This window comes from Tachyglossus aculeatus, chromosome X1 (genome assembly GCF_015852505.1).
Source record: "Tachyglossus aculeatus isolate mTacAcu1 chromosome X1, mTacAcu1.pri, whole genome shotgun sequence".
Taxonomy (NCBI): domain Eukaryota; kingdom Metazoa; phylum Chordata; class Mammalia; order Monotremata; family Tachyglossidae; genus Tachyglossus; species Tachyglossus aculeatus.
The window spans coordinates 39,343,296-39,356,240 of record NC_052101.1 but is presented as its reverse complement, the minus strand read 5'-3'; the positions used below and the strand labels follow the sequence as shown (position 1 = coordinate 39,356,240).

General features: G+C 52.0%; 1 protein-coding gene across 1 annotated transcript in view; it reads right to left on the bottom strand.

The window, feature by feature from the left end:
* Positions 1–12,945, bottom strand: part of ERGIC1 (endoplasmic reticulum-golgi intermediate compartment 1) — a 96,103-nt gene that overhangs the window by 19,985 nt on the left and 63,173 nt on the right. Inside the window, exons 4-5 of the mRNA XM_038773028.1 lie at positions 1,831–1,925; positions 29–153 (exon numbers count right to left, since the gene is read on the bottom strand). Coding sequence (XP_038628956.1) covers positions 29–153; positions 1,831–1,925 — 220 coding nt within the window. The remainder of the gene's footprint in view (positions 1–28; positions 154–1,830; positions 1,926–12,945) is intronic.

The window sequence follows — 12,945 nt, the reverse complement described above, 5'->3', positions numbered from 1 at the left end:
AGGCACCTTATCTGGTCTCTCTAGTCACCTTGTTGATACTGAACTGCCCCTCGAATCGACAGCCATCCCCGTTGTTGAGGGGGATCTTCATCGAGTTGTCAATGTGCCCCACTTCGTGTCTTCCCATCTCATCCTGGATGTCCAGCCCCACCACTGTGGAGACAAAAGAGCACAGAGGAGCTGAATGCGGGGCACCCCGCTCAGTCCAGTTCCTCTCAAATAGCTAAAATCGCCAAAGTCAAGTGAGCCGACAAGAGTCCCAGAGGAAGAGACAAGGGGAGCCCCCTTAAGCGAGGTGAGGTCAAATGGAACCGAGCTTCAACTCTATTTTAGGTTGGAAAAGAGAAAACCAATGTGGGGTTAAAAAACAGAAGCCACCGAAGGGCAGCGATAGGAAGGGAAGCCCCAGGAGGAACCGCGAGGAAAAAGGGAGGGTGTTCTCTACCACAGGTGAGATTGTTGGGACGAGGGTCTCTGGCCCCACAGAAGAAACTGCTGGAAAATGGCTACAGCCTAGAAGGAAGGAGGGAGTGAAAGGAGCGCTCTTTGAAAACTAGAGTTTCCCGTCAGAATGTGGGTTGTTTCAAAATAAATAATAAATAATAATGGCATTTGTTAAGCGCTTACTATGTGCAAAGCACTGTTCTAAGCGCTGGAGAAAGTCCCAGGAGGGGTTAGTGGGAGTCCAGGCCAAGCACCCCCTGGGCGAGGGCATCAGCCCGTCCAGCGGCAAACTGGAAAGTCGCAGGTGGCGGATTCGATCTCCAACTCCTCTGCTGACTTGCTGAGGAGCTCCACTTGGAATCAGACGATAACGACGGCGGCGCTTCACCGAAGCGGGACAGACCCCCGCGAATAAAACAAATGGAAAATACGCCGCAAAACACGTACTGCTCCAGAAATGCTGGAAAAAAGGCACGGTCCAAGGACCAGCTCTGAAGCTGTAGGGAGGACCAACGGCTGGACGCCGCTTCGGGGAAAGAGGAGGCTCTCGGCCTTCCCCACTCTGCATTAATTGAACAATGAATCAGTGGTACTTATTGAGTGCAACTGTGGGCAGAGCACTGTATTAAACGCTTGGGAAAATACACCACCATAGAGTTGGTAGACAGGCTCCCTGCCCACAAGAGTCTACTAGGGGAGGCGGATATTAAAATAAATTACAGATGGAGAAATATTAGGGAAATCGAGTCACCATTAAGGCCAATTATAGCATACTGGGTTTTGGAAGAGATCCTGAAAGGCTGCTTTGCCCACCTCCACTCCACTGAGGCCCCCGTTGAGGTTGCGCTTTTTCCACTAGGCCTTCCGTCTCCCCCTCCAGACTGTAAGCTCCCCGTGGGCAGGGAACTTGCCTGCCAACTCTGTTGTCCTCTCCCCCAAGCACTTAGTACCTTGCTCTGTACCCAGTAAGCCCTCGATAAATACCATTGTTCGAAGGCCTCTGACCAGTCCTTTCCCCAGCCCCCAAGACTCCGCCCCGGCTCCAGGACATCCGCTCCTTAAATGAACAACCCCGAAGCGTTTGTTTTTCCAGGAGAAAAATAAAGCCAACCTATTTCAACAGCCCTGGCTTCTTGGCCCCACCCCAGCAATGATGTAATTTCCCTCAGCCAGCCCAAGACCAACAATGTGGATGAAGTCTTCATTCAATTTCGGGGTCTAATATTCCCCAAGGTTTGATTCTTGGCCACCTCTCCTTAAAAGCCAGAGGAGAGGGGGGAGTTATTGGAGTGGAAAGGAAAAGCAGGCCGGCAGGGACAAAGCCAGGACAAGAACTCCGGGCGGGGACTGGGCTGTGCTGCTTAAACAGACGTCCACGGTACTCACAGTCGCAATGCAGGTTAGGTAAACTGATGTTCAGGCTGACGTCTATTTTGCCTCCGCTATCCTTATCCGGGTCATCGACGTACAGCTCGTTCACTCTGCAGAAAGGCAAGCACAGACAACCTTCGCGTGTACAGACAGAGGCCTCGTGGTGGCTTATTTCAAATTCTCCCGTTTCCCTTAGACTGTAAGCCTTATGTGGGACCGGGACTGTCTCTGTTCGGAGTGTATCATCTCCACCCCAGTGTCTAGCACAGCGCTCGGTGCGTAGTAAGAGCACTTTACAAATACCACGGTTTTTATTCAGAGGACGGTTCTGCTGGGGAGAGGTTGAGGTCTGCACCTCACGTCTCCATGTTTGGTTTTGTTGTCTGTCTCCCCCTTCTAGACTGCAAGCCCGTTGCTGGGTAGGGACCGTCTCTATATGTTGCCGACTTGTACTTCCCAAGCGCTTAGTACAGTGCTCTGCACACAGTAAGCGCTCAATAAATACAATTGAATGAAAGACGCCTCTGCCACTCCGCTACGCCATTTCGCTTTGCTAAGGCTTCCCCCACACTCCAGAGCTTGGTCCTGTCAAAGGGAAGATGGTTCCATGGGCAGCGACGTGCTAACCCATCAGAAGTGATTTTTCTGGAAAGAGCTCTGGCTTGGGAGAAAAAAAAGAAAAAAGAAGAGAAAAAAAAAGAAGAAAGAAAAAAAGAAAGAGAAAAGAAAAAAAAAGAAAAAAAAAGAAGCAGCATGGCTCAGTGGAAAGAGCCCGGGCTTTGGAGTCAGAGGTCATGGGCTCAAATCCCGGCTCCGCCAACTGTCAGCTGTGTGACTTTAGGCAAGTCACTTCACTTCTCTGGGCCTCAGTTCCCTCATCTGTAAAATGGGGATGAAGACTGTGGGCCCCCCGTGGGACAACCTGATCACCCTGTAACCTCCCCAGTGCTTAGAACAGTGCTCTGCACATAGTAAGCGCTTAACAAATGCCATCATCATCATCATCATCATCATCCGTTACCCGTCAGCTGTGTGACTTTGGGCCAGTCACTTAACTTCCCTGGGCCTCAGTTCCCTCATCTGTAAAATGGGGATTGCAACTGTGAGCCCCACGTGGGACAGCCTGATTACTCTGTAACTATCCCAGCGCTTAGAACAGTGCTTGGCACATAGTAAGAGCTTAACAAACATCATAATTATTATTAATGTCTACCAAATCTGTTACACTGTACTTGATACCGACAGACTGAGCCCCCTCCTTTCTCTCCCCCTCCTCAACCCCTTTTCTTCTTTTTTGCTCTAAAATCGGTGGGCACAGGTCCCACAGACTGGCAGTGCCAATCCTCTCCCAACTTGGGTCGTACCAGCCTAGCTTGCTCTCTGTTAGAGCCAGGAATTCATTCAACCGTATTTATCGAGTATTTACTGTGTGCAAAGCAACGTACTAAGAGCTTGAGCGCTGTACTGAGTGCTTAAATGGGGCTTGCGTGTGCCGCGGTGGAGCAGGGACAAAGTTAGGTTACTCGGCCTCTCCCCTGCCACTCCCCTGTACTCTAGAGAAGCAGCATGGCTCCGTGGAAACAGCCCGGGCTTTGGAGTTAGAGGTCGCGGGTTCAAATCCCGGCTCCGTCACTTGTCAGCTGTGTGACTTTGGGCAAGTCACCTAACTTCTCTGGGCCTCAGCTGCCTCATCTGGAAAATGGGGATTCAGACTGAGAGCCCCCCGTGGGACAACCTGATCACCTAGTAACCTCCCCGGCGCTTAGAACAGTGCTTTGCACATAGTAAGTGCTTAATAAATGCCATTATTATTATTATTACGAGGTGCAAAGCTGACTACTGGACACTCTTGGAGCCGCCTTCTAAAAAATTCATTCAATCCACAGTGTTTACTGAGCATTTACTCTACGCAGAACACTGCGAGACAAGACACGCATGGCTGGTATTAGGGGAGTGAAGTGCGAGGGCTGGGGTTAGAAGGGAAGGAACAGGCCCACCGAAAAAGGGATCCAATCAATCAATAAATTGTATTTATTGAGCGCTTATCATCATCATCATCATCATCGATCGTATTTATTGAGCGCTTACTATGTGCAGAGCACTGTACTAAGCGCTTGGGAAGTACAAATTGGCAACATGTAGAGACAGTCCCTACCCAACAGTGGGCTCACAGTCTAAAAGCGCTTAGCTCTTATGCTTAAGCTTAGCGCTTATGTGTGCAGAACACTGAACCGAGTGCTTGGGAGAGTACAACAGAGATACTTTCCCGGCCCACAATAATAATAATAATAATAATAATGGCATTTATTAAGCGCTTACTATGTGCAAAGCACTGTTCTAAGCGCAATGAGCTTACAGTCTAGACAGGGGGACAGACATTAATACAAATAAATAACGGATAGGAACAGAAGTGCTACGGGTTGAGGGAAGGGTGAATAAAGGGTGAAAATCCAAGTGTAAGGGTGATGTGGAAGGGAGTGTAAGCTTATTGTGGGCATTATATTGTCCTCTCCCAAGGGCTTAGTTTAGTGGTCTGCACACAGTGAGATTGATGGGGAGAAGAGGAAATGAGGGCTTAGTCGGGGACGGCCTCTTGGAAGAGATGTGCTTTTAATAAGGCTCTGAAGGTAGGGAGAGCGACTGTCGGTCGGATATGAAGAGGGAGGGCGTCTCAAGCCAGAGGAAGGACGTAGGCTAGGGGTTGGTGACGAGATCGAGGTACAGTGAGCATTTTCTTAAGGAAATAGAGCCGTGATGGGATGACAGTAGTCCTTTGGCCTCACTCCCTAGCCCTGCTCCGATCAGTTCGGGGAAGGGGCAGACAGGCCTGCCCTTAGCGTGGCTCAAGCTCTTGGGTCGTAGGGGGACTTGGGCTTCTCACTGTAAAGTCGCCCGGCAGCGGCGGCGGCCCGTGGGCCCAGGAATATCCAGGGCAGGGCTGCGGCCGGCTGACTAAAAACCAGCGAGCACGTGCCCACCAGCTGTTCCGACCCCACAGCTCAGAGCTGGAGCGGAGAAAATGACCAGCTGGCAGGAGAATTACTAAGTCAACAGTGAGGTGGATTGTTTTCTCTATCGGCTGGATGCCTCTCCCGCATCCCAGCTCCACTCCCTGCTCGCTCGCTCATCACCGAGCGGAGCCGGGCTGGCGAGGGACACGCCGGGGGAACTTCTGAGTGATTAAGGAGAGGGTCACCGAGCGCGGCGGCCTCCTGAACGCCGGTTGAGATCTTTCTGCCGGTCGGCTCCCCCTTCCTCCTGGGGATGATTGTGTGAGTTGCACGGTTGTCGTTGACCCCCCCACACGCACCCCACCCGGGTGCAATGCGGACAGAACCGGCTCTCCGTATTGCTCCGGGAGTGAGCTCACCCGGGTGAGGTGGTAACCCCTGAGGGGCAGACGGCATGACTGCACCTGTCTGCATCCCATGAGTGGCTCACTTACGTCTATGCCCGGCCCCGTCGGCCTGGGTTCCCCACCCTGCCGGCTCTCTGTTGGGCACTAAACGGGCGAGGGGAGGGGGGCTGTGCCTAATAATAATAATAAAGGTATTTGTTCAGTGCAGGCACTGTTCTAAACGCTGGGGTGGACGCAAGATAATCGGCTGGACACAGTCCCTGTCCCATATGGAGCTAACAATCTTAATAAGCCTTCTACAGATGAGGGAATTTAGGCCCAGAGAAGTGACTTCCCCAAGGTCACGTAGCAGACGAGTATTGGACTAGAACCCGGCTCCAATACTGTGCCCGCCAGCTGGCTCACGGTGGGGGCTGCCAGCGCCCTGGCAGGGCACAGCGCCAAGGCTCAGATGGAATCCAAAGTCCCAGCTCGGCCTTCAAGGGGCCAGCCTTGAAGGTGGGAGGGCTACATGAGACCCCCTCGAAGGTCTTACGGTGCCGTTCCAACATCCTCTAAGGCTCGCTCGCTCCCTGTAACTGTACCTTCTTTACAAAGGGACAAGGAGAGAGGCGGGAAGAGATCCAAAAATCTCCAAGGCACAGCCTATTGAAAAGCGACGGCTGCAGAGAAATGAAATCCAGGGGTTCCCAACTCACACTCTCGGCCTCCCCCGGTCTAACGGGGTGAGGTTTGGAGACCGGAGGCCTGGGCCCCCAAATGGTGGAAGTGACCTGGCCAAAGGAACAGCAGCGGAATAGCTGGGAAAAGCTTCTTAGCTCAAAGTCTTGGGGGTGGCCAAAAATGACCGGGTGAACTTCACGTCCCCACTGGGGTCAAGGACTCCAATTCCCACCTGCTCCTCCTCCTCCTCCTCGCCCCACTTCCCAAAGGACGAGGGGGTGTCTGTGGAAGTTACGGGATGATGGACAGGATACGATCGAGGTCTGTTGGGCCTCGCCGGGGCCGGGGTAGTTATGTAAAGGGGAGCAGGGGCCAGTTCCCATCTTCTCCTCCTCCTTCTCGCCCCACTTCCCAAAGGACGAGCGGGTGTCTGTGGAAGTTACGGGATGACGGACAGGATACGATCGAGGTCTGTTTGGCCTCGCCGGGGCCGGGGTAGTTACGTAAAGGGGGGCACGGGCCGAGAGGCCCAAGTCAGGGATTTTTTTTAAATCATAAGATCAGTCTGCTGCGCCAGAAATGTCCGTGCCTAAGCCTGAGCCATGGCTACCCCTCCGACTGGGCTCCCCTCTCCCCCTCTCTCCCCCTCGTCCCCCTCTCCATCCCCCCCATCTTACCTCCTTCCCTTCCCCACAGCACCTGTATATATGTATATATGGTTGTACATATTTATTACTCTATTTATTTATTTATTTTACTTGTACATATCTATCCTATTTATTTTATTTTGTTGGTATGTTTGGTTTTGTTCTCTGTCTCCCCCTTTTAGACTGTGAGCCCACTGTTGGGTAGGGACTGTCTCTATGTGTTGCCAATTTGTACTTCCCAAGCGCTTAGTACAGTGCTCTGCACATAGTAAGCGCTCAATAAATACGATTGATGATGATGACTGGGCTCAGGCCAGGGAACAAAAGCCATTGGGGTTCAGGCCGGGTCAGCCTGGGGCTCCAACCACGCTATCACTGAACCCGGAGCCCTTCGGATCTCCGGGGGTCACCAGAAGGATGAGGGAGGAGGGGGCGTGGAGGAGGGAGAGAAGAGAAGTTGTCGCCTTCTCCGACGGTCCGAGGGTTTGGAGGCCACGCCGGACGGCGAGGCCGAGGCTGCTGTGGGCCAGGCCCAGAGGATTCCAACGGGAAAGGGGAAAAGGAAGCTGAGGCTGGGAGGGAGGAGAGGAAAAGGCCAATGAAAAGGGCAAGCTGGAGACCGACAAGTTCAACCCCTATAGTCAAGAGCCTTGATCCCTGTTGTGTGAAGGAAGACTACTGGGAACTGGGAACAGTTCTGCCTCTGGCCATCTCTGTCCCTACTCCAGGGAAGCAGCGTGGCTCAGTGGAAAGAGCCCGGGAGTCAGAGGTCATGGGTTCAAATCCCGGCTCCGCCACTTGTCGGCTGTGTGACTTTGGGCAAGCCACTTAACTTCTCTCTGGGCCTCAGTTACCTCATCTGTAAAATGGGGATTAAGACTGTGAGCCCCGTGTGGGACCACCTGATCACCTTGTAAACTCCCCAGAGCTTAGAACAGTGCTTTGCACATAGTAAGCGCTTAATAAATGTCATTATTATTATTATTACTCCAGGTCTGTGGAGCAACTTCCAAACCCTAAACCAGCCCACTGGGAGTGCGTTCAGCTGCCGGCTTCCCTGCTCAGGTGGAGAGAGGCAGCCTGCCATGGCTGCCCGGGGGCCAGTAAGTATGGAACTAAGGAGCGTCCTGTCTGGTTCCCTTACTCTCTTGCCAAGCATTTATTCTGATTATTTATTCTGATGGTATTGACACCTGTCTACTTGTTTCGTTGTCTGTCTCCCCCTTCTAGACTGTGAGACCATTGTGGGGTAGGGACCGTCTCTATATGCATCCCAAGAGCTTCATACAGTGCTCTGCACACAGTAAGCGCTAAATCAATACGACTGAATGAATAATAATAATCATAATGATGACATTTATTAAGCGCTTACTACGTGCAAAGCACTGTTCTAAACACCAGAGAGGTTACAAGGTGATCAGGTTGCCCCACGGGGGGCTCACAGTCTTCATCCCCATTTTACAGATGAGGTATCTGAGGCACAGAGAAGTTGACTGACTTGCCCAAAGTCACCCAGCTGACAATTGGTGGAGCCAGGATTTGAACCCATGACCTCAGACTCCAAGGCCCGTTTTCTTTCCACTGAGCCATGCTGCTTCTCTAATGAATGAAGGAAAAGCACTGAACTAAGCACTGAGGTAGACAATCAGATCAATCAGACACAGGCCCTGTCTCACATGAGACTCACCCCCTAAGAGGAAGGAAGATGAAGAAACGGAGGCACGGAGATGTTACGTGACTTGACCAAGGTCACACAGCGGGCACGGGAAGCCGCGTGGCTCAGTGGAAAAGAGCCTGGGCTTCGGGGTCAGAGGTCACGGGTTCAAATCCCGGCTCCGCCGCTTGTCAGCTGTGTGACTCTGGGCAAGTCGCTTCACTTCTCTGGGCCTCGGTGACCTCCTCTGTAAAATGGGAATTAAGACTGTGAGCCCCCCGTGGGGCAACCTGATCACCCTGTTACCTCTCCCCAGCGCTTAGAACAGTGCTTTGCACATAGTAATCGCTTAATAAATGCTATATTATTATTATTATTATTATTATTATTATGTGAAAGAGTCAAGATGAGAAGCCAGGCCTCCTTACTCCCAGTCCTGCGGCCTCTCCACTAGGTGGCGGGCAAGAGGCCCTAGTAGCCAATGCGGGGCGCCCAGTACATTCATTCATTCATTCATTCATTCATTCAATCATATTTATTGAGCGCTTACTGTGTGCAGAGCACTGCGCTAAGCCCTTGGGAGGTCCAAGTTGGCAACACCTAGAGACGGCCCCTACCCAACAGCGGGCTCACAGTCTAGAAGGGGGAGACAGACGACAAAACCAAACATATTGACCAAATAAATAGAATAGTAAATATGTACAAGTAAAATCGAGTAATAAATCTGTCCAAACATATATACAGGTGCTGTGGGGAGGGGAGGGATGGAGAACCTTGAAGCCGAGAGTGGAGGAGTCTCCTGCTCTCTTCCCCTGCAGCTGCCCAGAGCTGCAGAAAACTCCATTACCACTTATTTATTGAGCATTTACTGTGTGCAGAGCACTGTAGGAAGCTCTTGGGAGAATAAGGAGACGTGCAGCCTTGGAAGACTTGACAATGATAACAATAATAATAGTATTTGTTAAGCACTTACTAGGTGTCAGGCACTGTACTAAGCGCTGGGGTGGATACTATCATTATTATTATTATTATTATTATTATACTGGCAATTCGGGTGGGACATAGTCCACGTCCCACATGGGGCTCACAGTCTCAATCCCCATTGTACGGATGAGGTAACTCAGGCACAGAGAAGTAATAATAATAATGATGATGGTATTTGTTAAGTGCTTCCTATGTGCCAAGCACTGGGGCAGATAGAAGGTAGTCAGGTTGTCCCACAGTCTTAATCCCCACTTTACAGATGAGGTCACTGAGTCCCAGAGAAGTAAAGTGACTTGCCCACAGACACGTGGCAGAGCCAGGATTAGAACCCATGACCTTCTGAATCTCAGGCCCATGCTCTATCCACTAAGCCACGCTGTCTCTCTCCCCCTCTAGCCTGTAAGCTCGCTGTGGGCAGGGAATGTGTCAGTTTATCGTTATACTGTAGTCTACCAAGTGCTTAGTAATGTGCTTTGCACACAGCGCTCTATATGAATGAATGGAAGAAGTACTAATAATAATAATGATGGCATTTTTTAAGCGCTTACTATGTGCAGAGCACTGTTCTAAGCGCTGGGGAGCTTACAAGGTGATCAGGTTGTCCCACATGGGGCTCACAGTCTTAATCCCCATTTTACAGATGAGGAAACTGAGGCCCAGAGAAGTGAAGTGACTTGCCCAGAGTCCCACAGCTGACAAGTGGCGGAGCCGGCATCTGAACCCACGGCCTCTGACTCCAAAGCCTGTGCTCTTTCCACTGAGCCACGCTGCTTCTCTGTTGTCTGTCTCCCCGCTTCTAGACTGTGAGCCCGCTGTTGGGTAGGGACCATCTCAATAGGTCGCCAGCTTGTACTTCCCAAGCGCTCAGTACAGTGCTCTGCACACAGTAAGCGCTCAATAAATACGATTGAGTGAACGAATGAACTGACGATGAACTGAATGAACTGAAGAAGTGGTCGGGGGAGAGGAGAGCAGAAGCTACTTCCCTCCAAACCCCCAACAACTAAGGGTGGGATAGTGACAGCGCCAAAGACAAGCCACACAACCCCGGGTCCCTCCAAGCATCTCCCCACGGTTTGCGAACCCGCTCTTTTCACGTCCTCACATCCGGCGGCTGCCAGGCCCCGAGGCTCGCCGTCCCGGAGGGAGCAGCGGGCAATCAGCCGGCACATTTGGGAACACACACGGAGCCACCATTTTCGGGGTTACAGAGGCTGACCCATTTCAAGCTCGCAATAACCGCGTGAATTAAACACGGTCACAGGGAGGACGGGGCTTCCCACCCACCTCCTGTCAACGCACTCATAATGACCCGTGACAACATCATCCTGACAACGGCCGGCACCTCCAGCCAAGGGAGCCCAAGTTTTACCACTGCTAAGCTCTGCCAACCCTTAATGAGGGTAGTTGTAAAATCTGGTAATAAATGCCTTGGACTTTGGTCACGCCGCTTCCCAAAGAGCCACCCTGCCTGGGAATTGGAAGGGGCAAGGATTGTTACTCCCGTTACACAAATGGGAGTTGTTGGAGTCGATGCCCTCCCTCTGCCCCTCCGCCAAGCTAGCTCTCTTCCTCCCTTCAAGGCCCCGCTGAGAGCTCACCTCCTCCAGGAGGCCTTCCCAGACTGAGCCCCTTCCTTCCTCTCCCCCTCATCCCCCTCTCCATCCCCCCATCTTACCTCCTTCCCTTCCCCACAGCACCTGTATATATGTATATATGGTTGTACATATTTATTACTCTATTTCACTTGTACATTTCTATCCTATTTATTTTATTTTGTTGGTATGTTTGGTTCTGTTCTCTGTCTCCCCCTTTTAGACTGTGAGCCCACTGTTGGGTAGGGACTGTCTCTATGTGTCGCCAATTTGTACTTCCCAAGCACTTAGTACAGTGCTCTGCACACAGTAAGCGCTCAATAAATACGATTGATTTATTGATTGATTGGATTGTAAAGCTCCCCACAGTCAGCGACCGTGCCTTCGACTTTTATAGTTGGTGCCCGAGGGCCATGCTCGTCACCCAAAGGGGGCTCAGGTACCAATTCTGTTTGATTGTACGCGACCAAGCGCTTAGTTCAGTGCTCTGCGCACAGTGAGGGCTCAATAAATAAGACTGGCTGATGAGGATATAGAGTTTTTTTGGCTGTGGTCCCTCAGACAATGCCGGGGCCTGAAGCCTTGGTGTTCCGGTCCTCAATCCAGAGCCCTAGCCCTCCCGTCCCTTCCGGGGAAGGCAACTTCGAGACACCGGCAACCGAAACCCTCACACCCGGGCCCGATGAGAGCTCCGTGACGAGCCTGCCAGTCGTCAGCAGGCGCGGAGAGGACCGAGGTCCATCACGGGCGGCTCTCGGGGGGCCGCTGGGGACCCACCGCGTTGCACAATGGTGAGACCCTCGTGGTCCCACGGCCGCGCCGCGCCAGTCGGCGTGGGACGGAGTCGGCGGCCCGGGAGCCGACCGGGGTGCTCTTTCAGAATGAACCCATTAGCTCATTAGCTTGACAGTTGTTTTTCTAGCCACCACGCTTGACCGGAGTTAAAATGAAAGAATAATAATAATTACAACAGCGAGCGGTGACTTCATTCCCTTGGTGCACAACTTAACAGGAGGAGGAGGAGGAGGAGGAGAAGCATTCCAAGTCCAGTGAGTAACCACCTCCTGGAGGCCCGCCTGCCGCTGCTGTAGCTCTCCCACCCAAGAAATGCCCATGTCCTCACCCACCCCAGCAAACCCACCCACCCCACCCCTAACCACCGGCACCCCGTGGCCGACTCGAGCTCTGACGTAAGGCCTCATTTTGGTTTCTTTCAATCTTCCCAGAGAGAAGTCTACTTCGACGCATCCACCCCATGACGGTGATTCCCTCGCCCCCTCTCCAAATACCGTTTTTGAGCTAGACTCCCATACTTGCTCACTGAAGGCCTTTGACAAAAATTGAGCTTCCAGGCTGCATCAGAGAGACAGAAAATGGTGGCTTTCTTGCCTATTAGCTCCGTGATACCTGTTCCCTCCCAGTCATTTTTTAAATGATATTTGCGAAGCGCTTACTTTGTGACAGAGACTGTACTAAACAGTCTCTGGACTGAGAAGCAGCATGGCTTAATGTAAAGAGCTCGGGCTTGGGGGGTCAGAGACTGTGGGTTTTAATCCCGGCTCCGCCTCTCGTCAGCAGTGTGCCTTTGGGCATGTCACTTACCTTCTCCGTGCCTCAGTTACCTCATCTGTAAAATGGGGATTAAGACTCCGAGCCCCACATGGGACAACCTAATTACCTTGTCTCTACCCCAGCACTTAGACCAGTGCTTGGCACGTAGTAAGCACTTAAATACCATCATTATTACAGGTAGATACAAACTGATCAGGTCGGACAGAGTCCCTGTCCCACACGGGATTCACAGTCCTTAAATCCCCTTTTTACAGACGAGGTGTCTGAGACACAGAGAAGTGACCCATCCAAGATCAAACAGTAGACAACTGGCGGAGCCAGGATTAGAATCCAGATCCTTCTGACCCGCTGGCCACGCTCTATCCTCTCAACCATGCTACTTCTCATCTCCTCTAAAATCCCCATCCCCTTTTCACCCCCGTGCTCAAAAAGAAAGTCGGCACCGCTGTTCCTCTCAGATTCCTTCCGACCCCAATCTCCTAGGACTCGCTTTCTCTCCCCTACTCCTCACGGTTCCCTCACCCTCGCTCATCCCTCCTCCGGACCACTTTCCCCGTGGTCCCGGACACGGGCCTCTTCACGACGAATCCCGCTACTCAGCAGGAAGGATTCCTGTTACTCCAAGGAGAGATCGGGGGCTGAGTCGCTTCTTGCTTT